This window comes from Choloepus didactylus, chromosome 18 (genome assembly GCF_015220235.1).
Source record: "Choloepus didactylus isolate mChoDid1 chromosome 18, mChoDid1.pri, whole genome shotgun sequence".
Taxonomy (NCBI): domain Eukaryota; kingdom Metazoa; phylum Chordata; class Mammalia; order Pilosa; family Megalonychidae; genus Choloepus; species Choloepus didactylus.
In genome coordinates this window covers 40,678,921-40,704,746 of record NC_051324.1, presented here as the reverse complement: position 1 = coordinate 40,704,746, position 25,826 = coordinate 40,678,921, and the positions used below count along the sequence as shown (strand labels likewise).

Here is a 25,826-nt window from a genome sequence, read left to right as displayed (position 1 = left end):
AAGGGTTGGAACTGCCTTAACTTATTAAACCATATCTACTAGGATTCTAGAACAAAACCTTCCTTTTGAGGGTGATACATTAAAAGCACCTTTCATTAAAGTGTGGGACAAGCAGGTATTTTCAGTTTCACCCCGCCTAGTCCTCACTGTTCTATAGAGCCTAGCTAATGTAACACGATTAAACAAAACAACAAACAGGAAATCAGAATTATAAACATTGAAAATAAACAACTGTCTCCAGAGGCAGAAAATATGATTACCTAGAAAGCAAGGAGAAGCAACTGGAAAACTAGTAGAACTAGTAAGAGAGTAAAGTGGCTGAATTAAGTCCAGCATTTTAAAATCAGAAGCTTCCTATGTTCCAGCAGTAACCAGTCAGGAAATATAATAGGGAAAATTTACACCAGTAACAATTATAAAATATTGAGGGACAGACTCAACAAGGAATTTGAAAGGTTAGAATGAAGAAAACAATAAAACTTCATGATACCAAAAAAGTGACCAAAAAATAAAATGGAGATTATTCTATGTGTAGACCGAATTATACTGTGGATAGACACAATATGTTAAAGATATCAGGTATTCCCCAAATAACCTATGGCTTTCATGCAATCTTAATTTAAAAATCCCAACAGGAATTTTAAATACACCTTAATAGCTATATTCTGAAATTGATCTAGAATTTCATATGTATAAGAATACTCAAGAAAATTTTCCATCAAGAACAATGAGGGGAACAGAACTTGTTTGACATCGATATATATCAAATATCAAACCTTACAAACAGCAGTATATTAAGACATTTGAAAAACATTAAGTAAATCCCTTGCTTATACTGTACACAAAAATGAATTTCATTAAAAGGGATTTTCTAATCTTCTACTCCTTAAATTTGAATAAGTGAAATGTTATTCATATATTTAGAAATCGTATGAGATTCTTAAAGACTTAATGTTTTCACTGTCTTTGTTTTATCCTGATACTAATCTGTGTAATAGAAAACAAAAGTATTGTGATATTAATCATAGTTTCAGTTATTTTTAAAAATGTTGTTTGTCACAGAAAAAAAAAAAAAAAGACTATATTATCTGGAAAAAAAAAAAAATGAATTTCAGGTGACTCCAAAATTCTAAAAATAGAAATCAATGATAGTTGTGTTGGAGAAAAGTATAGAGTGATTTATATCTATCTGTATCTATATCTATATTTGTCTTTGGGATAGAAAAGGTATGAAAGTTAGCAGCCATAATGGAGAAGATTTCTAAGTATTACTACATCAAAATGTAAAATACCTAAATAGCAATTTCTATAAACAAAGTTAGAAAATAAATGATAGTCTGGGAAAAAATATTTGTTATAGATAAAAAGAGATGAAAGGACAATATCCATAATCTGAAATTATACTAATGAATAAGAAACAAATCCACCTATAAAAGGCAAAAGATATAAAGAGGTGGTACACAAAAGAAATAAGCATGTGAGAAGATGTTTAGGGAACCAGGGGAATTGCAAATTAAAACAATAGTGATATTTGTGCATATCAGATGGACAAGATTTTAAAAAATAATACTAAGCTATAGAAAAATGTTGGTGCAAATCTAAATAGGTACAACAGTTTTGGAGAACAATTTGGCAGTACATGTGAAAATATAAAAAGTACGTGACCTTGGCATGAACAAACCTACTTCTAGGAACCTCTTCTACAAAAAGACTTGTGTACGTGTAGAGATACATGTACAAGCAAAAATCATGAAACTCTCTAAAAACCATCAGCTAAGGAATGATTAGATAAATTTTATAGATCTAAACTCTGGAGTATGATTCACCATAGGATAGTTCTATGTGTATGAATATGGAAAATTGCATATGATTATTGATATACTGAAAAAGCAATTCAAGATATGTTGGTAGTGTAAACCTTTTTCAGTTAAATGATTTATGTGTAAAAGCCAAGGCCTGAGAGGTTGGCATCAAGTAGTTATGGGTGGTCTCTAGGAAGAGCAACAAAAGGGACAGAGGATGGGGATGGGGAGGGGAGGGGAGAGGAGCACGAACTGGGACTTTCACTTTTTTGACATATTTCTCCATTCATTGATGTTTTGCAATGAATATATTTTGTAATGTTAAAAATTAATGTAATTATGCATTTGAAAATCCACAAAGGGTAGGAAAAGGTAATAAAGATCTCCTTCCCTATTACCCAATGATGCTATTGACATTTTAGAATAAAGGAAAGAAAAATGAGTCTGGCAGAATTAATTAGATAGAAAATACAGATAAATGAGTTAGCATGAGGGTAGTTTGGGGAGAAAGGGAGCCTGGTTTTGTTTCTCAGGTCCTTTGCCTTTTGCTACTTGACACTGAGGAAGCCATTTACCTTGTCTGTTGTCCAGTTAGGTTTTCTCCATTCTGACCTACTTCCATCAGAGGAAAGGGATAGAGAGAGAGAGAGAGATTGAGAGAGGGAGAGAGAGAGAGAGAAAGAGAGAGAGAATACCCAGAAAGGTTCAGCCTAAATGCAAAGCATTATTGTTAGAATGTCCCTGAATGCATGTCAGAGCCCAGCACCTCAGAGGCCACCATTAAATGAGGAATACTCTTTGTAGAAGCTGAATGCTTTGTAGGCACCATGGTAAAGAGTGGCGTGGGGATAAAATACATAAAAACTGAAGGACCATGTGGCCCAGTAGAGTTGGGGTGGATGTGTGTGTGTCTGGTGTGTAAGCAGACAAAGCAACAAAGTAGACCATTTTAATATTTCATTTTAATATAGCATAGTAAACAGTAGCGGAGTATTAAGGAGGAGCTTGAAGTAACTTGGAGAAATGAGACTTGAGAAGTATTAATTAAGAGATGCTTCCAGAGGGTAGGAGATGGGTGCGTATGCCTGTTTGAAGTGTGGAAGTAGGGTACGTTCTAGGGATGTGGGTGTTGGGGGTAGGCTTTGTTATTAAGTTCAAAGAGATGTTCCTAAAGGGAAAATAAAATCCCCTTCTGGCTCAGATATGGTTCATTTTCTGAGGCAATGTCAGGAGGCACAAGATCAAATCTAGCTCGACACCATCCAAGACAGAACACAGCAGTCTCTAGAAGCTGAAGCTGAGCTGCTGCTTGGCTAATGAGAAATCCCCGTCCTCTGCCAGCACCTCAGGGGTCCATCTCTTCCTCTTTGGCAACCGGGATACAAAGAGAACGCAAAGCAGCGTGGGGGCGTAAAAGGTCACCTGGAGCATTCATTTTGCAGGCGCCCCACCAGGCCTTTCCAGAAAAGAGACGAGCACAATTTCACGGTTTCACAGTTTAGCTAGAATTCATGCCAGTGGCCTTCGTGTTTCAACCCAGTTTTAATGAAATCTAAATGCTACTTCACCATTGGCAGTGAGGAAGAGGAGGACTGGGCCAAAGGCAGCAGAGCCATATCCTCTCATTTATTCTCTGGGCGTGAAAGGAACAACTGTAAATTTTAGATGAAACTAAAAGTTAAGATCCAGAGCTCCCAACGTAAACATTTTGGTCTGTTGTTAAGTTCACTTTCACCAGTAAGGCACATTCAGAAATGCAATAAAACTGCTGCTCTGTGGACATTTGTGATTTCAGTGGTTTAGCCCTTGAGCCCTCAAGTGGAATTCAGGTCATCTATTATGTTCCTTCTAGTTTAAAAAACATTTCTTGAGCCTATCCCCTTCTCGCCATTTCCACCACCACTATTAATGAGTGAATGGCTTATCATAACAGATCTCCTAGCTCCAGTCTTGCCCCTTCAGTCCATTCGTCACACTGCCTGAGACTTCTTTCTGCACTTCAGCTCTGTCACTTCACTGCTCAGAATCTTCCAGTGAGATCCAGGCTCTGTATAATATCCTCACTGTTCGCTGTCCTGGCCACATCGTTTGCACCTTCGCCTCTCCCCATTCCATCTTGTCCTCTGTCTCAGTGCTGTAGCTACCTGCGTCTACTTGCAGTTCCTCAGAAACCAACCCTCTGCCTGCGCTCTGCCTTGAATACCTTTTTTGCTAGTTACGGTTTGTCTCCAGAAGCAATGGCACCAAATATCTCTAGGACATTTTCCCTTCACACTGAAAGCATTTGAAGTTTATTCCCATCTGAGCACCTGCAGTAGATCCTAACTGGCAGGTTATTGGTCTGTCTCCCCAGTTAGCCTGGAAAACACCTTAGAGGGAAAAATCATGTATTTTCTATCCATCACACCTGGCAGAGTGCCTGACACATAGTTGGTGCTCCATGAATGTATTGTAGGAAAGAATGAACGCATGCATTTTTTCATTTAGTCCCCTCGCCCCTGTCTGTGACATGAGCAAAGTCATACTCAGTCTGCAACATTCTCAGGAATGAGGATGAGTAACATAAATGATATTAGGATTAGTTAAAGACATTTGCCACTCATCTTGGAGTATCATTAAGTAGCCACCTACTGGATCTCCCTAGAATGTTCATTAATTATAACTCCTGTGTTGTTCCAGGTCAGCTGTTGCCAACAAACCGCAATACACCCAGTCCCATTGATCCTGACACCATCCAAGTCCCGGTGGGTTATGAGCCAGACCCGGCAGATCTTGCCCTCTCCAGCATCCCTGGACAGGAAATGTTTGACCCTCGCAAACGCAAGTTCTCTGAGGAAGAACTGAAACCACAGCCCATGATTAAGAAAGCTCGCAAAGTCTTTATCCCCGAGGATCTGAAGGTAAATTGGAACTGGTAATCAGACTGTGAGCAAATGGAGAGTGGGATCAAAAGGCAAACTATAAGGGTGACCCCAGGAAGATCATAAAAGCTAATGAATGAAGGACTCATGATTTCTGATCCTATTTCTTGCCATGTGACTCTAGGCAAGTTGCTTCCTCTCTGACCTTTTGCCTTTCAAGTCTTGATAATCCACAGAAATAAGGAGAATCAGTAGAATGTTGGAGTGATTTGTAACTCATGAAAGATGCACACACGCTACTGTCTACAAGGAAACCACAAGAACCTAACACGATCAAACCAAAATCTTTCAAGGTTGGAAATAGCAGGAAAATTATTTGGGAAGAGCTTCTGGTCCTCATAGTCCTGCAAGGGCTACTTTCCCTTTGGGAATTTCTTGATTATTAACTGCTGCCATTTCCCTGTAGGCCTTAGGGTTTAACAACCAGAGACCCAGCTTCTCTCCACATTGCCAACCTTGGATGACCAGGGTGGGAGTTTGTTAAGAAAGCTGACAGGATCCCTGGTGCTACTGTATGTAATATTCTCAAAAAACTTTAGGTACAGGTTGATTTTCTTCAGTATGTTGAAGGGACACATTATTTTAAAAAGGAAAAATATTTACCTTGGGAAGTCCAATACAACTTAAAACAAAATTAATCTGACATATTTAATGATACCTTAGGAAGAGAATTCTGCTTTCCAAAATTACTCTGTGTCTACTGATACCAAAATAGAACTATTTTTATTAGCCATTGCTTAGATTTTATATGTGCTTTTGCTTCTCTCCAATGATATGGACAATAGAGATATGATTATTGGCCCTTTTCTAACTTCTGAACCCCGTTTCCCAAACCTAAATATGGTACACATGTGGAGTCACTCCTGTGTTGGGAGAATGCGAGTTTGTGACATTGTCCTGGAACTGGTTTAGACAGTTGCTCCTGCTTTTCATATCTAGAAAGAGTCCTGGGGCAAGGAAGCACCTGGCAAATTTAAATCACTGCTGTCATCCACATACCTGAGATTACCCTAAATGATGAAGAATCAGAATGTCAGGGCTGAAAGGGACCTTAGAGGTTCATTAATCCAAAGTTACACATTGTGCACTTCAGGAAATGGAGAAGCAGAAAATTGAAGGAAGGACCAGCCTCGCCTGGTCCCCAGGTCTTGTAGCTTCCCAAAAAGTCACTGCAGCATGTTAGCCCTGACAGAGGCCCGGACAGAAGCCCTTCATTATACATCAGTAGCCGTCGCCCTGAGAATTAAAAACAGAAAGTGCATGGTGAAAATATCAGAAAATCTAAACCAGTCAGGGAACTGATGGTTAGACTAAGATTGAATAAGAAACGGGCACCACATGGGTAATACTGGGCCATTAGATATCCTCTTTCAAGTAGGTCTTTTCCTGTTCATATGATAATCCAATTTTAGATGTATTTTATATGTATTTTAGAGCTTCATCTAGGAAGCCCATCCAGCATGAATTTCCCCTTAAATGGAGGGTAGTTTGAAAGGATGCTATTTGAGTGGTAGATACAGCTTCCAACCCAATCTTCACAGAGTCTCCAGATTTACATGTTCAAAGCCAAGGGCAGGATTACTTAATAACCCAGGCAACCTTGGCCACACAGAGGTCATAAACCATCTGTGCTGGAATTATACATAACTGCTGCTGTGGCCAGGCTTGACCTTTTCACATGGCCAGTGGGGAATGGGCAGGAACATTCACCTGCCGTGTGTCCTGGGTTTTTTTTTCAAGTTGTGGGTGAAGCCTCAGGCCACAAACAGTGAGCTGATGGGAAGCAAGAAGCAGACTTTCTCCTTTCAGCAGAGAGGACTTAAACTAGGGGTGGGTGGGAGAGGAGATGTTTGTGGCCCCCAGCACTGACCAAGCAACCGAATGACTGGAATGGCCTCAAGGAAAATTGGTCTTACCCCATAGCTGCCTGAACTTCCTCTCTTGAGCAATTCATTTGGATTAGTATTCAACCCCCTGGGAGAATTGAGGAGTAGGATACAGGGATCCCTAACTGAGAATCAGTTTCATCATGTTGATTTCTTAATGCGTTTACATCGTCATTCATTCATATGACAATTATTTTCCAAGTGCTGGTGCATGCCTAGCCCTGTATTAGAGGCTGGGGATATCAAAGGGAGCCAGTTCCTGCCCTCATGGAGCTTCTAGTCTGGCGAGAAAAGGGGGGGATGGCTAGGGGAGGTGGCATCAACATGAAACCCTCAGGAATATGACAGGGCCAGGCTGGAGTGGGTCCTTGCTCCATGGGGTACCTGGGCAGCCAGATGGCATCAGCACCTGAGAGATAGAGGAGGGGGGTGCAGGGCATATAGTGACATATTTTTCATGCCCATTCAGTAACCTGACCCCCCCCTTCCCACTCCACCCCACCCCCAATAATTCTGTGATAGCAGGGAGAGGAAAGCTGGTTTTTCTAGTCTAGAACATTCCTTCTTCCACCGTTCCTGCCTTTTTCCACTCTACTCCACCCCTACTCTCAGCTCACTCCCCTCCTACCTGCAGAAGTTTCACATTCCACACCTTTGCTAGCTCATTTGCGTGTGTGGACAGGTGAAATGAGGGAAATGAAAGTGCTTTGGAAGTGAAAGGAGCTCTAAGAGACAGAGAAGTTATCATGAGGTCAGCTGGAGAGTACCTGGCCCTGAACACCTGGTTAGGTTTGTCACAAACCACCAAGTTCATGGCCTATGGCTGTGAACCGTCCCCTTCTTCCAGCTTTCCGGCTCCCTTTCAGAAGCACAGCCAACCAGTTTCCCCCTTTGTCTTACACAGACTAAGGGCTTCTCCCCAACAGCCACTGCATATGTGTCCCAAGCTTACTTATTAAGTTTTTCAAAGGACAGCCTCCTTCCTAAGAAGAATTCTGGCACCAGCTAGTATGAAAAATATGTATTTTTTACCTTGTTAAGTATTATTATTATGATGAACTGTATAGAAAGCTGGGGGTGCTTTATAAATCAATCCCAGGACCAACCTGTGAATGGCAGCTGGTGCCTGCTACAGTTTCTGTCTTTATGCAGGCAAATGTCTGCCCAGGGTAATGGGCAGGTATGGGGTCAGGCCACTGACCTTGGATCTTCCTCGCAGCCTTGACCCCAACCCATGTGACCTCCTCCCATGCCAGCTGCCCCTTGGAGTCCTGGGGGAGGGTAAGAACTGGCCTCACCCACTTACTGTGGGTGGCAGGTATAACCCACCTAGGATTGAGGGATTTGTTCTTGCACGTTGTTGAAATAAAGAGGGTTGCAAGTCAGGTGGCACCACAAATGAACTGGGAAAGCATAAAGGAAAATTTATATCTCTTAGTCTTCCTATGAAGCTTTTCCTTTCCTTTGGCAAGGGGGAGCCGCAATGGGGAAAAAGGAGGAATTATTTTCACATTGATCACAGTTAAATATTTCTCAGGTTAATTTAGGTCTAGAGAATAAACAGGAAATTAGATTATTTAAATGCTAGCTACCAATATAAATAGATTGATTAGTGGCAGGTTGACTTTTTAATTTTTTAATTTTTTTATTTGTATGTTTTTAATTACCAAAGGGTACCTTCCCATTATATATTTTAATAGTTCAGAATGATATAAAGTAAAAGGTGAAAGAGCCTACTTCTCTCCTTGGCTTCCCTCCTCTAGTGCCTGTTCTAGTGGCACCACTTTTAATAGCTTGCTATAAATCCTTCTGGGCCTTTTTCTATGAATATATAATATTATAATTTTTTAATCAAAGTGGGATGAGGTTACACATCTTTATCTGAAAACTGCCATAGTTTTCACCCACAGTGGTATGTCATAAACTTCTTTCTGGTTCAGCTGGATCCTTATTTTTAACAGCTACAGCTACTTTGTGTGAATTTATCATATCTCCTACTGATGACTATTTAGATATTTCCCATTTTTTTCCTATTACAAACAATACTTCCATAGAAAGTTTTATGCCTATGTCTACATATGCATTAGAAATAGTTCTATAGGAAGGGATCTAGAGTAGAATTGCTAGATCACGGGGTGTGTACATTCAAATTGTTAATAGATATCTCCAAATTGCCTTCCAAAAATACTGTACCAATTTTTACTCCTACCAAAAAGCATATGAGTGTCGTGGCAGAAAATGGCTCTTAAGTTTTCTGCTAAGAGAGTAAGGAAGTTTAGAATGTAATTTAGGGTGTGAGGAGAGCCACTTGTACCCATTCAGTCTCTCCCTCTGACTTGTTGGGCACATAAGTCTGCCCTCGTGGGCGGCCCGGGAAGAGAGAGGAGGGACTGGTTGTGACAGGTTGGTCCTTGCTCCAGGAAGGAAGCCCTGGCTCATGGACCCTTCTGTCAGGCATGCAGAAACGGTAAAGGGAGGAGACGCAAGTTAAGAAAACGGGCTGGTGCTCAGCACAACCCTGCCAGTGCCCTGGCGGACACTCAACTTTGCTAAAATCTAATACCTTGTTTCTTTTTCTTCTATAACTAATGAGCAGGATGACAAGTACTGGGCAAGGCGTAGGAAGAACAACATGGCGGCCAAGCGCTCCCGCGATGCCCGGCGGCTGAAGGAGAATCAGATTGCCATCCGGGCTTCGTTCCTTGAGAAGGAGAACTCGGCCCTCCGCCAGGAGGTAGCTGACTTGCGGAAGGAGCTGGGCAAATGCAAGAACATACTTGCCAAGTATGAAGCCAGGCACGGGCCGCTGTAGGATGGCATTTTTGTGGGCTGGCTTTGGAATAGATGGACAGTTTGTTTCCTGTCTGATAGCACCACACCCAGACACCCTTTCTGTCATCAGCACTTTACCAGAGGCATAACCACAACTGACTCACATTTTGGTATGCATCTGTGTGTGTGTGCGCGCGCGTGTAAGTGCTTGTGCTTGCCTGTGTGGTCAGCTGTGTGTGCGTGTGTGCGTGCACGTGTACTTTTGCACTTGCCATTTTAAGAAGCCCTCTCTTCATCTTTTAGTCCCACAAAAGAATTGTGCCATATTTTAACAGACTAGGGAGACCTCTCATGGGTTCTCTTCCTGGTCCCTTCTTTTCCACACCTTCCCTTTCAGCGTTGCTTCATGTTCCATCTTATGTACTCTTCCAGGACCCTCTACTCCAATTTACTAAGAAGGGCCCTGGTAAAACAGTAGATCACAGTTTGCAAGAGTACAAGCTCTTGTATACGTTTAATCTGTAAGTTATCATGCTAATAAGGTACACAAAATAACTTAGCACTACACTGCGGCTCTATTAATTTATAGGTTGCTTTCTTCATATTTTCAGTTTGGGTGATAATTGTCTTCAAATTTAAAGTGCTGTTTAGATTTATTAGGTCCCATATTTACTTACTGCTATCTACTAAGTTTCCTTTTAATTTTATCAATCCCAGATAAGAGTACTATTATTAGAACACAGAGTGTGTTTTTGCACTGTCTGTACCTAAAGCAATAATCCTATTGTACGCTAGAGCATGCTGCCTGAGTACTACTAGTGGACATAGGATATTTTCCTTACCTAAGATTTTCACTATCTTTTGAAAAATAAAATTAAAGTAATGCATTTGAGCATGTCCAGAACATCCCCGGGGCAGAGAAGCAAAGGGAGATGTGGGGTCTAAGAACAAGGGGTTAATTTATCAGTGCAGGAGCAAAAAATGCCTTTTGGAACTGCTTTTGACGTTGACGTGTTTGGTTTTGTTTTCTCCTCTCATATACTCCCACCCCATTTATAGTTGACTTCTTTCCATATCCCTATTGACATTCAGAACAATTCAATTACTTAAGATTCAATTTTCCCCACTTTTGTGATATATATATATATATATATATATTTTGTGAATTATACCTTGCTGGTTTTTAACATCAGTTGATTAAGTTAAAAAGTTAATGTTTTGTAAGACCCTTTTTCTTAGTGGTGTTGTTTTTGAATGCTTCATAAATTAATGATTCTGGAGCTTATGTTGTTTATTCCATGTTTGCTTTTGAGCATTTGTGCTCTTATACAGTGGACGTCTGAAAAATGAATGTAAAAGACACTGGTGTATCTCAGAAGGGGATGGTGTTGTCACAAACTGTGGTTAATCCAATCAGTTTTAAATGTTTACTATAGACCAAAAGGAGAGATTATTAAATTGTTTAATGTTTATACAGAGTAAATATAGGAAGTTCTTTTTGTACAGTATTTTTCAGATATAAATACTGACAATGTATTTTGAAAGACATATATTATATATAGCAAAGAGAAAAGGAAAACCATTCCATGTTTTAAAATTATATAGCAAAGATACCAATGTTGTACAGAGAAGAAGTGCTTTGGGATTTTTGAAGTCTTTAATATTTTAAGCCTATCACTGACACATCAGCATGTTTTCTGCTTTAAATTAAAGTTTTATGACAGTATCAAGGCTTGCTGTGACGAATCCTGCTCCTAAATACATAAGGAACTTTCTTATTTCCTACTAGATCTCAGATGGAAGTCAGTTAACGTCACTCAAAAGCACAAAATGGATTTTAGTCAAATATTTATTGGCTGATAAAGTGTTTTTTTAGGAAAAGCATCTGCCACAAAATGTTCACTTCAAAATTATGAGTTTCTGGAATGAAGCGTTTTGTAAAATGCAAGTGCCCTGAACAATTCTTTCCTCCTGTGCAGGAGCATGCATCTTATGCAGTATAAGGTTGATATTGGTGCTATGTGTATGGCTTAGAATTTGATAGATGTTTTGACTTTAAAGATGATTGTTTTTTTGTTTCATTACATTGTATATCAAGAGATTCTGTTATTACTAAAAAGGAATATTTGATGTTATATTAAAATGTCCTTTCTTCACTGGGATTCTCTGCTTTCCTGCTTTCAGAGTATCTAATTCTGAAATGATATGGTGATCTCTTTGTCAATCCATCAACTATGCTTCTCTCATAGTGTCAAAGTCTTGGGAAACTGGACTCATAGGATATTCCTACTAGGTATCCGTTTTGTCCTAACCTACAGATTTTGGTGGGAGTTGAGGAAGTATTGGAATTGAAATACATTGATTAGGTAGATCAATGATAAAATAAATAAAAAATTTGGACCTCTTAAGCAGAATTGAATAAGAGACCTTCACTAAGAGGTAGAAGTGGAAATGGAGTCAGAGTTTTTGTAGGTGAAGAGGCCAGTGGCGACAGAATTGTTAAATAGCAATAGTCATTACTGCAAAGTCAAATTCTGTGTTTAAGTAGAGAGGCGTTGAATCTGGTAGACAATCCGTAGTCACCAAAATATAAAACGGTAGCTGAGAAAATATTTGAGCACTGGTCTTTTTTGGAATAAAGTAGTTTTTATCAACTGGACATCACAAATATTTTCTGCAGAAGAAATAAAAAGGTCATAAAAAATTTATTCTATTGTGTGCCAGGAGAGGTTTCAGTAACCTACCTCGTCTTAACAATTTGAACACTTTGGAGTCTGTGCAGCAGCCATATATGTAGCTCAGTTTCACCACACACACACACATATGTGAACACTCACTCCTGGACTGTCGAGGCCAGCTAACTAGTTAAAAAGGCCATTCTGCTCAGTATTGTGGAAGCCATGGCCTGACTTGGAGTGACTTGGATGAGGCAGGGTTAAACAAAGGCCTGCAGACTGCAGCTATTATTAGAGTCCTGTTGTCACTTTCACCTTTTCATCATAAGCATTATTCAGAGATTAATTACTTGGCCATTAAAAATGAATACAAATCATAACACGCCAGCATCATTTAGCTGCAATTTGAAATGAGCAGCTTAGGGCTTCCTGGCAAGGTTACATAGTCATTTCTTTTCACTAAGCTTGCAAAGAAAGGCAAAAATTGATTAGCCTTTCTGCTCATGCTACCTTGAGGGGATAAGTAGGGGATGTAAGAGCTAGAAATGATCACTTCCTCTTGAGGAAGTGGCCACTTTTGACCATTCAAAAACCATATGATGTCAGACTGTGATAGGCCTTTAATCTTCAAACAAGAGAAGCCTCGAGAAGTCATCCCTGGAACGACCCCTATTTCTGGCAGCAGCTGGGAAGTGTACTAGATAACCCAAGGGTTCTTCCTAACTCACTGGTTTTATGTGGGAACTCACAATACTTTTAAATGTAAGTTTAAAAGGTTGGGAAAATCTGTTTTCAGAATAGTCAAGAAAAACTTCAGAGTAAGGCAACAGACATTTTGTAGAATGCAAAGATATAGCTTGGTTTTTACCATAGTTCATATAATTTTTCCCCTAATGTTGTTTTTAGGAAAACACAAATTTTGTCAGAATTAATTAGAGGGATCCCAAGGCAGGTGGGCTTGGCAAATACTTCTTGCTCCTGAGCCAAGGTCTCGCTCAGGTTTTTTCTATAATTAATAATGTCATTTTTTTAAAAAACGAGGAAAACCTTATCCTAGATCTTGATGGATTGAATTTAGCAACCAAAGTCAGTACGTTTTGCAGGAGGCCTACTGTGTGTAGGAAAGTGTGTGTGTGTGTATGTGTGACTATTTAAGTCAAGATATAAAATTTTTAATTTTGGAATACTTTACCAAACATAACAATCCACCATTATTCTTTTGGTGACACCACAAAAATTGCATCTGATAAACAGGTACAAGTTAACATGAGGTCAGTTTAATTGTACACCATGATATTGGTAGTATTTATGTTGTGAAGTCCAAACTTTTGTCTGTTATTCTTAATGTTTAATAAACTTTGTATTTTTTTCTTTTCTTTCATGTATTTTTGTTACAGTCTGCTAGCAATCAGATTCTGTTCCCATCTCAAAAACCAAGAAACCATTTGCAGGGATTGTTAATAGCATAACCAATAAAATAATACTATGTAATTAATAATAAATTAAAATTTATTGAGTGCTTGTTATATGCCAGACACTGCGCTAAGCACTTATATGGAATATTTTATTTACTCTCACATCAGCCTTATGAGGTACAGTTATCTCTATTCACAGAAGAGAAAATAGAAGGTTAGAGAGGTTAAGTAACTTACTTAACATTGCATAGGTAGGAGTGGTGAAAATGAATTCTGATCGATTAACTGGGCATCATTTAGAGAGGTAGTTCCCAAAAGCCAGTCCGTAGACTGTATTCTGGTTGGATGTGTAAGAATCTTCTGAGAACATAGGATAGGAATAGAGGTTCAGCTATTCTGAGTCAGTAGATCTGGGAGGGGGCCCAGAAATCTGCATTTGTTAAAAGCTCCCAGCTAACTGTCCTGCGTGGCCAAGTAATTGGAGCCAAGGATGTATAGACTTAGCTCTTAATTGGAGTCCAGGACCCTTGAGGGACATATTTAGAAGCTTCAAAACTTCCATAATTATCTGAAATTGTAGGCAACTTTTTGTATATATACACATATATTCATTTTTAAAAAACTTTTTATTGTAATAACATTTTAGCCACGTTAGCCACTTTCAAGTGTACAATTAAGTTGTGTTAATTACATTCACAATATTTTGCTACCATCACCAATATCCATTTCCCCAACTTTTTCATTACCTCAAACAGAAACTGTGCACCCATGAGATAATAACTCCCCGTATATTCATTTTTGAGTTGAGAAGTCACATACATAGCTTTTTTCTTTTCCCCTCCAAAGGAATCTGTGATGCGAGATGGAATGAAAACTCCGGCTGGTAGGAAGGCCAATGTAGTGTAGGGTTCCCAACCCTGGCAGCACATTAGAATCACCGAGGGAGCTCAAGGCTCTAGCAAGCACAGGCTGCAGCCTGGCCGATGTCCTCAGCATCTCCAGTATGGTGAGGAGAAGGCGCTTTGGTGAGGAGAAGGCGCTTTGGTGGATTCTGGTCTGTCATGTAGCAGGTGGGTGACCTTGAGCAGCTACTAAACATTTTTGAGTTCTCACCTCTGACGATGTGGAGAGAACTAATGACATGACAAATACATAGTCTCTTGCACATCACAGGCCTTCACAAATGATAACTGCTGTGGGAGGCAGGGGAATAGAAAATGGGCCTGGGCACTTTTTCCAGCTCAGAATTTCAGATCATTTGTTCCTTCAAACAGGACAGAAAACAATTCTCCCACTCACAGGAAGGAGCAGGGTGGCTGGGGGTGAGGGAACGGATGATAACCCAACATAGACATCATCTCATAGTCTGCCATCCCTAACAGATCCTAGACTAGCACCCCCAACATATTACACAGGTCAGTGAACATCCAGTTTAGATAGACCAAATGCAAGCTAGGGTTCGGCTCTGTTTTCATCATCAAACACCTTTCTCCTCTCTCAGAGGAACAGGTAGAGTGACCTTAGCTTCAGACTCTCCTTGGGCAATTGATTTCATATTTGGTATCTTCAGACCTTTTAGAGGAGACGCCTGTTCTCCATGCCTGGAAAGCCTTTCACCTCCAAGATAGCAGGAACCAACATGAAGCCAGGCTGGGTTTCTATAGATTCCAGTCACACATAAGCCCTGGGGCCCTGGGGCCCATCACATGCTGTCTTTGAGGACCGGCTCTTCCAACCACATTTAAAAAATAAACTGCCCAACTATCAAGCTCCATTTAGAAAAACTTCCCCTATCTTCAAAGCATATGAAATCAATTCCCTCTTTGAAAATCCCTTTGGGCATCGTTAGCCAGGAACTGTGTGAGAATCATGGAAATTTTGCTTCGTGGTCAAAAGGCGGCTTCTTAATAATAAATCAAAAGGGCATTTTGGAGAAGAAAGGGCCAGCTGAAGAATGCAATGTGCATCCTCTGCCTGTCTCTTGGCTTTGGGTTGGTGGACACTGGGGTCCAAAGCTCCCTGCTTCTGACTTTTCACCCTGGGAAACCTGGCACAGTGCCAGGAAACAATACAAAGTGCTAATAGTTACTGAGCCCTAAACCCTATTCTTTCTACGTCTCATTCAGTCCTCACCCTATGAAATAAGCACCATTATTATCCCTGAAACCACCACCTATTAATTCATTTTTCCACTAAAGCAGCCCCTCTCTTATTGGCCTGTAGAAGTTTCCTTTCCCTTTTTTTTTTTGAGTTCCCACCTCCTCATGTTTATTCATAAGAAGCTTGCTTCACTGCAGGTCAGCTACTGAAACTACTGTTTCCTCTCCCATTGCAACACCTGCTAAAGCTGGTCCTGGCCGGTTCTAGCCACAAGGGCATGCACAGTCAGAAGCAGCCCTGATCCAAAGTCACCTTTGCCTAATTATAATAGTAAAAATCACACACACTGATCGCGCTAAGCCACCATTTTTGAACATGCGATGCAGGAAGTAGCATGATTTGGGACTGTGCATGTTCCACTTAGGCCTACTCCTTAGCCCTTGTCACCTCACCTGATCCTAAACCACTCCCTTAGACCTGCCTACCCAAAACTGCATAAATGTCCCAAACCTTTTCAGCTCAGGGAGACAGATCTGAGGCTTGCCTCCTCTCTCCTTGCTGGTCAATCTCCCAATAAACTTTCTTTTCTTGAAATCCTGGTGTCACGGCATTGACTTCTCTGTACGTCAAGCAACAAGCCCAGTTGGGTGGTGTCAATTTGGCAATGCAGATGGGACCCCGGTTTTAGAAATCCCTACCTGAGCCTCCACAACCCCTGCAGGATGGAGATTTATATCTACCAATGTCCCGGCCCACGGGACGATCAACGGAGGCTCCGAGTCCTGTGAGGGAGGAATGGTATGGGACAAGAGACACGAGAAATGACAGCAAGACAGGTTTCTGATCAAGCTGCAAATCTTTATTGAAGGGGCAGAGCATATATACTCTAGGAGAGAGGGGGAGTGGCTAGCAAGGGCGGGTGGCGGTCTAGGATTGGTGGCTGCTGTTGCTAGGGCGGATGGCAGATGTAAGGCTAGCACAGGATTGGTAGCTACTGTTGCTGGGGTTGAAGGCAGATTGTAAAGCTAGCACTCTAGGCGCGAATCTTAGGCGTGAACGGCTATCACTTCCGTAGAAGGCTGAGGGCAACTTAAGCCGTTATTGCATCAGCCCCAGCGGCCATGTTGCATATCTCCGGCATCGCTGAGGGTGGATTTTATACATGCTACCTTAATCGTCCCCAACATCTCCTCCCTTTGTTTTTCAAAAGGATGGAGGAAGAATGCTGATCGAGCATTCTTTTGGCATTAACCTGCTGGGGGAAATAGAGGCCTCATTCCCCAAGTTGTTTGTGGCTCTGTTTTTCTGGGGAGGGGAGTTTTTGGCAGAGCAAAACCCCTATGCAAATGAGGCATATTTCTCAAGGAGCTCGAAAATGGCCTTTAATTGCTTTGGCCCTCCTTTGCAGTGCTTTGCCTCACACCCAGCGGTACCAGTCATAGCATAAGCTAGAAGCATATTTTCGAGTTATATGCTGCTCCCGTAGGAGGGGGTTTCTTACCCATAAGGGTGGGTAGCAGTCAGATGATCTGGATCCAAACCCTGGTCAGTGAGGTGAAGCCGGTGATAATGCACTTGAATAGGCTTGCTTAGGGCAGAGTCAATTTGGTCCTTAACTAGCTGTACTATTCTTTTTATGGCCCAGGGTGCAAAAGATATTATAAGGAGTATGGTTACTAAGGGGCCTAGTATAGGGAGGAGGTAGGGGAGGATTCCATTAAGCCCCCAGGAGATACCCCCTTGGGTTTCTCGCTCACGTTTGCGATTTTCAATTCCTTCCCTAAGTTTGGTCATGGAATCCTTAACTATGCCAGAATGGTCAGCGTAAAAGCAACATTCCTCACCTAGCGCAGCACAAAGCCCTCCTTGCTTAAGGAAAAGCAGATCTAAGCCTCTCCTGTTTTGGAGAACAACCTCCGATAGGGACGTAAGGGATTTTTCAAGACGGGTAATGGAGGTTTCAATGCAGGCTAAATCTTCATCTATAGTAGCTCTTAGGTGGGAGAAACCTTGGTGTTGGAGAATGATAGAGGCAGCTCCGGTGCCTATGCCAACAATACCTAAAAGAGAAGCAATAGTAACAGCCATAACAAGTTCTCTTTTTTTTCTTAGCATGGCTGGAGGCTGTGCGTCCCAGTATTGATAAAGGTCTTCTTCTTTATGGAAGAGGACATGGGGTAGCACAGTTACTAAGAGGCACATTTCCCCTGTTTCAGTGAGGGCTTTTGCTGATACGCAAGGAGTAAGCCCCGTGGAAGAGCACAGCCATTTTGCCCCTATTGGGGGAATATAGAATTTACCTTGCGATGGAAAGGACGACTGTGCACAGACCTTTTTTAAGGAGGCGGAAATGTTACCAATACAATGCCCAGAGTGAAGAACGGATTGCATGGTGAGACCGATTTTTTTGTTTGCATTCCAAGGACATTGGGGAGGATTGTCTTTGTTAGAAATATTAAATGAGGTATTAAGGGCTACAGCGTCATAATAAGGGGGCTTGACAGAGAAACATAGCCAACAACTGCGAGTAAGGTTAGGCTGGGAGGAGTTTAGAGAGAGAAAGGTGGCTTGGAGCACTGACCAAAGTGAGTTATAGATTGGCTTAAGCGCTATGGAAGAGCTTGAGGGTGACAATGTTGGGATGTTAGTAGGAGAAGAAGTAGCGGGATGACTTTTGCTAGGCGTGCGAGAGGTAGCGGATTTGCGAGGAGGGGTAGTTGGGGGCGGGGGCGCGAGCACCACATTTGGCCCAATGGCGGATGGTTTTTGCTGTACTGCTTCCTTTTTTATCATGATAAGACTCCCTGGGTTGACTCCTTCCAAATAGATTCTGAAGCCCCAGGTTCGACCGATTAGCCAAGAAGGATCAGTAGGGAGCTGTACGGTGAGATTTAGTTTTTGACAATTATATTTATCGTAATAAGGATTGATGGAATGGTCACGGGGCTTGCAGCCAAGAGGGGCCCATTTTAAAGTTAGGTAATGATCAGGGGCGGGAGGTTTCCAAGTAGTGGCTAATGTTTCACACCCCCAGTATGCACAGTAATATTGGTTGGGAGTATTGCAGTACTGTTTCCCGGGGTTTGAGGATGGGCACATGTAATATTGGGCTTGGTTAAGGCAAGGTGTGCCCTCTGGGAACAGGATTAGGTCACAGGCGTAAACAACGAAGGAAGGGCGTCCTGCGGTAACGTGGGTTTGCACAATTTTGGAATCTTCCCATCGTGCTAGGGTCCATTTCCAAGGCTGGTGGGGATTGGGATCAAAGATAGCGATACTTGGCTCACTAAGCATACTTTGCAAGAGAAAATGTAAGGTGGCAACTTTAAATGGCAGTAAGCTTAACAACGCCATACTAATAGGGGCTATAGGTTTTTTTTTTGTTTTTTTTTTTCCGTTAAGGAAAGCAAGCTAGCAGAATGATGCACCCTACAACGCACAAATATGTTATAGCAAGCAGGATTCTTTCTAACGGGTTCCAATCTTTTGGGGCAAAGGTTGCTAATCTGGCTGCAAACAGCAAGGCCAAAAGACCAATTAGTAAAAGCCAATAGTAATTCAAGTGGTAATTCATGTGATTAGTGATGGAATAAACCTGTAAGCAGGACTTCTTTCCACTTCCGGTTGTGTGCGGGCTGGTCGTCTCCAGATGGGTTATAGCAGGAGTTATTGATGCGCTGGAAGAGAGAAGAAAGATATTTTTCTCAGGGAGAGGCTTCTACCCTGGAAAGGTTATCATTAAGAGGAGGGGAGGGAAGTGTCTCAGGGGTTTGTTTCGGCAATGAGGAATTAATATGTTTTATCAGCCGTTCTGGAAGCCAGCGAGGACCTTCCCTCTTTTGATCGTATATGCAAGCAGAGCCTCGTCCCCAAATAATCACGGGGTCAGGCCCATTCCATTCTGACATTAAGGGGTCACGCCACATAACAGTGGCTTGTTGCGTTTGTGTTTTGGGATGCCAATGTCTGTCAGCTGCAGATTGTCCTTCATCATCCAGAGTTAGGAAGTTAAGAACAAAAAGAGCATGATGTAAAAGGTCTCGAGGTCGTTGTTTTGTGAGATTGAGAGTGCTTTCGACTAAGCAGCACAGGGCATTTTTTAAGGTGCGATGTGCTCATTCTACTATTCCTTGCCCCTGGGGGTTATATGGTATTCCCGTAGTATGCTTAATTTGTAATTGTTGACAGAAGGTTTGAAAATTTTTTCCAGTATATCCAGGCCCATTGTCTGTTTTAATGATTTTAGGTTGGCCTAAAATAGCGAAGCAATGTAGTAAATGAGAAATAACATGCTTCGAAGCTTCTCCTGTTTGCAAACTAGCTTGAATAAATCCACTATATGTGTCAATACAAACATGGATATATTTAAGTTGCCCAAAACCGGCAAAATGGGTGATGTCCATTTGCCAGATTCCATTTGGGATGAGTCCTTTTGGATTGACTCCCAAATGAGGGACTGGCAGTTGGATCACACAATTTTTGCAGGTTTTAACAATTTCCCTTGCTTGTTCCCTTGTAATATTGAATTTTAAGCGAACGGTATTTGCATTTAGGTGGTGTTGAGCATGGGCTTGAGAAGCTAAAGTTAGAGAATTAGAAAAATTAGGACATATTAATTGGGTGGCAACATCTGCCATTGCGTTGCCTTCCGTTAAAGGGCCTGGCAGGTTTTGGTGGGCACGGAGGTGTCCTATAAAAAAGGGACGCTGTCGTTGAAGAATTAGTTTTTGTAACTTTGAAAATAAGGGAACTGCATTGGTGGATGGTTTGATAAATGGAGTTGCTTCTAATAGCGGTACAGACTGAGCTATATACGCGCTATCAGTATACAAATTAAAAGGTCGGTCTTGGAGATGGGAAAAGACCTGCAGGACTGCATAGAGCTCGACGAGTTGAGCGGAGGTATAGGGAGAGTGCATGGAAAATGCCTGGCCTTGGATGACATATGCTGCGGTCCCATTTGCTGAACCGTCAGTAAAGACCAAAACAGCAGGGTTTATTGGTTTTGTTTTGGTGACCTTTGGGAAGGTGAATTGATGGATTTTAGCAAATTGGATTAACGGATCGCTGGGGTAATGGTTATTAATATCACCCAGAAACAAAGAGCATGCGATAGCCCATTCGTCGTCGGTTTGGAAAAGCCAATGGATTTGATCTTGGGTGTACGGGACGATAAGGGAATCAGGGTCTTTTCCAAACAACTGGAGACTAGTTTGTCGGCCTTTAGTTATGAGGGCAGCTATAAGAGAAATATACGGTGAGAGCACCTTTGTTGGAGTAGCAGGGAGGTGAACCCAGAGCAATGGGTGACCTCGCCCGTTTGGTGATTTTAAATTGGATTGCCAGAATACACCTGTAGGTGTGTGGGTTGTGGCAAGAACTATAAAGACTAAAGGCTGGTGGTAGCTTATTTGATAGCAAATTTGATTTTGGATAGCCTGATTGATGATGGTGAGCGCCTGCCTTGCTTCTGGAGTTAGGTTTCTGGGAGAGGAGGGGTTTGCGTCTCCTTTTAGAATATTATTGAGCGGCACAAGAGTTTCAGTGGGTAGCTTTAGATAGGGGCGAAGCCATTGAATATCTCCTAAAAGTTTTTGGAAGTCATTTAATGTTAAGAGATGGGAGATTCGCAGTTGAATGCGGGGTGTTAAAACTTGCTGGTGCCAAAGTTTGAATCCTAGATAGGAAAAGGGATCTGAAGTTTGTATCTTATTAGGGGCTATTTGAAGACCTTTTGCTGTTAGATGTTTAAGAAGGTTCTGAAAGCAACAATGCGGTTTAGATATGTCCTGGCCTGCTAATAGAATATCATCCATATAATGGAGAATGTAAATTTGTGGCCATAGTTGTCTGACAGGGTTAACGGCGTCAGCAACAAATTTTTGACATAAAGTTGGACTGTTGGCCATGCCTTGCGGTAAAACCTTCCATTGAAATTGAGGCATAGGGCCTTGAAAATTAATTTGAGGGACACTAAAGGCAAAATATTGTCTATCTTCCGGGTGAAGGGGTATGGAGAAAAAACAATCTTTTAAATCTATAACTATTTTGTGAAAATTAATAGGGATAGCAACTGGCGAAGGGAGGCCAGGTTGCAGTGCTCCCATAGGTATCATAGCTTTGTTTACGGCTCGCAAATCTTGCAACAATCTCCATTTACCTGATTTCTTTTTTATGACAAAAATAGGAGTGTTCCAAGGGGACTGAGTAGATTCAATATGTCCGGCATTAAGCTGTTCCTGTACTAACTTTATAGCCGCGAGGGTCTTTTCCTGAGTCAGAGGCCATTGATCAACCCACACTGGTTCCATAAATTTCCAGGAAATTTTTTCAGCATGGGGTACAGGGATGTCAATGGCCGTTAGGATAAATTTTGGGAGAACCCAAGTCCTGTTCTAGCTATATTAGGTGTTACAGAGATGGGCAGTTTTATCCCTTGATTAGTTTTGCTCAGGCCTTTGCCAGGGAGAAAATTCATTTTAAGCATTTGAGCAGTGACTGTATCACTAGGGCTGCACATAAAAACTTTCATTTGATTTAATATATCTCTACCCCAGAGATTAACGGGGAGATGGGGGATAACATATGGTATAACTGTACCAGTGTTTCCTTCCTCATCCTCCCATTTTAGGGTTTGTGAACTCTGTAAAAGATTTGTGGCTTCGCCTATTCCTTGTAAGTGGGTGGCAGCGGCTGTAAGAGGCCAGGATTTAGGCCAGTGATTTGAAGATATAATTGTGGCGTCAGCCCCTGTGTCTAAGATACCTTCAAATGATTTACCATTTAATTTTAATCGTAAGATGGGCCGATTATGGGATATTGGCTGTGCCCAAAAAATATCGGAGGATCCAGGGGCCTCTGTAGGGCGCTGGAGTTTTTTGAAGTTCGAGTTGACATGCTGAACGGGGAGTATTATAAGTTGCGCTATTCGAGTGCCAGAAGGAATAGAGATAATATTGTTTGAGGTGGCTGCAATTATTTGTATTTCACCTCTAAAGTCATTATTTAGCACACCTGGGGTGATCTGAACTCCACGCAGGGTGACACTAGCTCTTCCTAGAATGAGACCAAAAGTATTAGGGGGTAAAGGTCCATAGACTCCTGTTGGTATGAGGAGGGGACTGGTTTCTGGGGTTAATATTGATTCGGAGGCGGTACAGAGGTCCATTCCTGCGCTCCCTGCTGTTGCTCTCCATAAGTCTGAGATATAGCAGCGTGGTTTATGATTGGGAGCGCGGGTACTGCGACTGGGGATGGCTGAACAAACCGTACTGCCCCTGGGTTCGTTCTGGTTGGGGCCTGGGGCCGGCCCCATTGGAAGTTTCCCTGAGGCTTAGGCTTAAGGGGTTGGCCGTTTATGTCTGTCTGAGAATGGCATTCAGACGCCCAGTGAAACCCTCTTTTACAGCGGGGACAAATAGAGGGCGGCAATAGGGGTTTGTTGATAGTGGGTAAGGGGGAATTAATCCATGGCACGGGGCAATTTTTTGAGAAATGGCCAGGTTGCTTACAGTTATAGCATGTTGGAGGCCTTGCTTGTGCCGCAAAATTTTTGTGCTGCGCTGCAAAATTTTGAAGAGCGGCGCCAATAGCTTTTCCAAGGGTTTGAGTGGGCCCGATGCCAGAACAGAGCTTTATGTAATTATTAAGATTGGTATTACGAAAGGGACGGATTGCTGCTTGGCAGGCAGCGTTAGCATTCTCATAGGCCAGGTGCTTGATAAAATCACTTTCGTTTTCGCTAGCCCCAAATAAACGCTCAGCCATGTTTTGCAGACGGCTAAGGAAATCGGTATATGGCTCATCAGGCCCCTGTCTTAATTTAGCGAGAGAGACAGTGGCGGCGCCCTTTTGCGGAAGTTTTTTCCATGCTCTAAGCGCAGCCGTTTGTATTTGCGCTAAGAGACCTGGGGGGAATTGAGCCTGCTTATCATTTTGATGGTAGGGACTTTGACCTAAAAATTTATTTAAGGTCCAAGTTTTAGAAGTGGTCTTACGGGCATTACGGGTGGCATATTTTTTACAATGCTCCTCATAATCAGATTTCCATAACAGGAAATCACCGCCAGACAAGGCAGCTCTGGCTAGCTGGAACCAATCGTTAGGAATAAGTTCCTTTTCACTAAGGCTTTCCAGCAGGGCGAGCATGAAGGGGGCGGTAGCGCCATAATCACTCACTGCCTTTTTTAATTTCTCTAGATATTTTAGACTAAGTTTTTTATATTTAGCCGTTGAGGTGGAACTAGCTTCCTCCTGCTCTCCTTCGCTAGAGTCGGGGGAATCTGATTTATTATTCTCCTCGCTATCACTACTAGAATCGCCATTTTTGGAGCCGGCGACACCATTTTGGGAGCCGGCGGCGCCATTTTGAGAATCTTGAGTCTGACTACGCGTAACCGGAAAAGCATAGGCGCGGCGAGTACAATGGAGGCGCGATGAGCGGGCATTTTCTGGAAGCGAAAGGGCTGCAATGCTTTGAGTTGCCGACCGGAGGTCGGCGAGCAAATCGGCGGCATGGTGCCGCTCCTGTTTAAAAGTTTCTCTAAAATTATCGGCGTGTAGCCGGAGATTTTCTGTGGCTTCTTCTAAAGCGCGAAACTGAGATAAGGGTGTGACTGGATAAAAATGAGAATATGGTTTGGGAAAATCGGGTGCGTAAGGGGGTGGCCGAAACGGAGGAAGAGAGTTATTTTCTAAAGAGGGAGAAATTTTAACCTCTGGTTCCTCCAAAGAGGGAGAAATTTTAGCCTTTGGGTCAATTTCGTGCTGATCGGGCGACAAACTGACTTGACTTGTTGGGGTATTTGGCCTATCCCTGTTAGGATTTTCGTTTAAGGGATATTCAGGCATGTTAATAATTACTGAGCCGCACGCTGAAGCAGGGCGAGAGTGCTCTCTCAAAGCTTCCTCTCCTAATTTACAGAGGTTTTGAACGTCTGGAGCTGAAGAGTGGACTTTTAGAATTTCATTAATTAGGTTCCAATAAGAAAAGGCAGTAACCGGGACCTCTTCAGGACCAAAGGTTCAAAAATAATCTTTTAAACAATCTCCGACTCTCAGCCAGCACTGGTGGTCTATAGTACCTTCTTGAGGGAACCAAGGGCAGGTTTTTAAGAGGAAATTAAAAAAGCGCGTGAGATCTTTTTTCTTTACTCGTGTTCCTCGTGCCTTGAGTGATTGCTTAACTTGACTAACATATAATTCGTGTTGGGAAATTCCTTGTCCCATGATTAGGGTGGGGGCTTACCTTTTGTTGCTTTCTTTTCTTCTTCTTCTTTCCTTTCGCCGACACTGATCGACTGGTGAACGGATCTGTCTCACGAGCGCGCTTCCCCGCGGCGATCCCGGGTGCGGTGAGTGTGAGGTACCTCTCTCCTTGAGTGCGGCGTTCCGTCTCTCACAGAATTCAGGGCCCCACGTTGGGCGCCAGTTTGTCCCGGCCCGCGGGACGATCAACGGAGGCTCCGAGTCCTGTGAGGGAGGAATGGTATGGGACAAGAGACACGAGGAATCACAGCAAGACAGGTTTCTGATCAAGCTGCAAATCTTTATTGAAGGGGCAGAGCATATATACTCTAGGAGAGAGGGGGAGTGGCTAGCAAGGGCGGGTGGCGGTCTAGGATTGGTGGCTGCTGTTGCTAGGGCGGATGGCAGATGTAAGGCTAGCACAGGATTGGTAGCTACTGTTGCTGGGGTAGAAGGCAGATTGTAAAGCTAGCACTCTAGGCGCGAATCTTAGGCGCGAACGGCTATCACTTCCGTAGAAGGCTGAGGGCAACTTAAGCCGTTATTGCATCAGCCCCAGCAGCCATGTTGCATATCTCCGGCATCGCTGAGGGTGGATTTTATACATGCTACCTTAATCGTCCCCAACATACCAACCTTGTGTGGCCACCTAGACCAGTTAGTCTAGAGGCTCGATGACTGGGAATTTCTCCTGTTCCCACTGGCATTGTCAGCTCTAAGATGCAGTTTTATTTTGAAAGGAGAAATAATTCCAGGTACAGACATCTTCTGGGTGACTTTGTTAAAGTGCCTACTCTTTTGCAAAACCGGTCTGCTGTTCTGGTTTTCTGGTTACTTGCTGTTGATTAAGATTGTGGTTTCGATTCCCACCTTAGTCCAGCCTGATTACTGGGTGCATGTCATAGGCTTATGAGAGTCATCTGCTAAAGTGCTCATGCTCTGGTCATGGGTTTGAGTCCCACTTGGTTTCTGGGTTTGGGTTCAAGTCCCAGTTGTTTTTTTTTCCATT

The 25,826-nt window shown here is 42.4% G+C and overlaps 1 protein-coding gene across 1 annotated transcript in view; it reads left to right on the top strand.

Moving 5' to 3' along the window:
- The window catches only part of HLF (HLF transcription factor, PAR bZIP family member), a 59,352-nt gene extending 45,920 nt beyond the window's left edge, over window positions 1-13,432 (top strand). The window contains 2 exon segments of the mRNA XM_037808979.1: window positions 4,482-4,702; window positions 9,206-13,432. Of these exon segments, the coding sequence (XP_037664907.1) occupies window positions 4,482-4,702; window positions 9,206-9,421 (437 nt within the window). The 3' untranslated portion in view covers window positions 9,422-13,432.
- The last annotated feature ends 12,394 nt before the right edge of the window (window positions 13,433-25,826 follow it).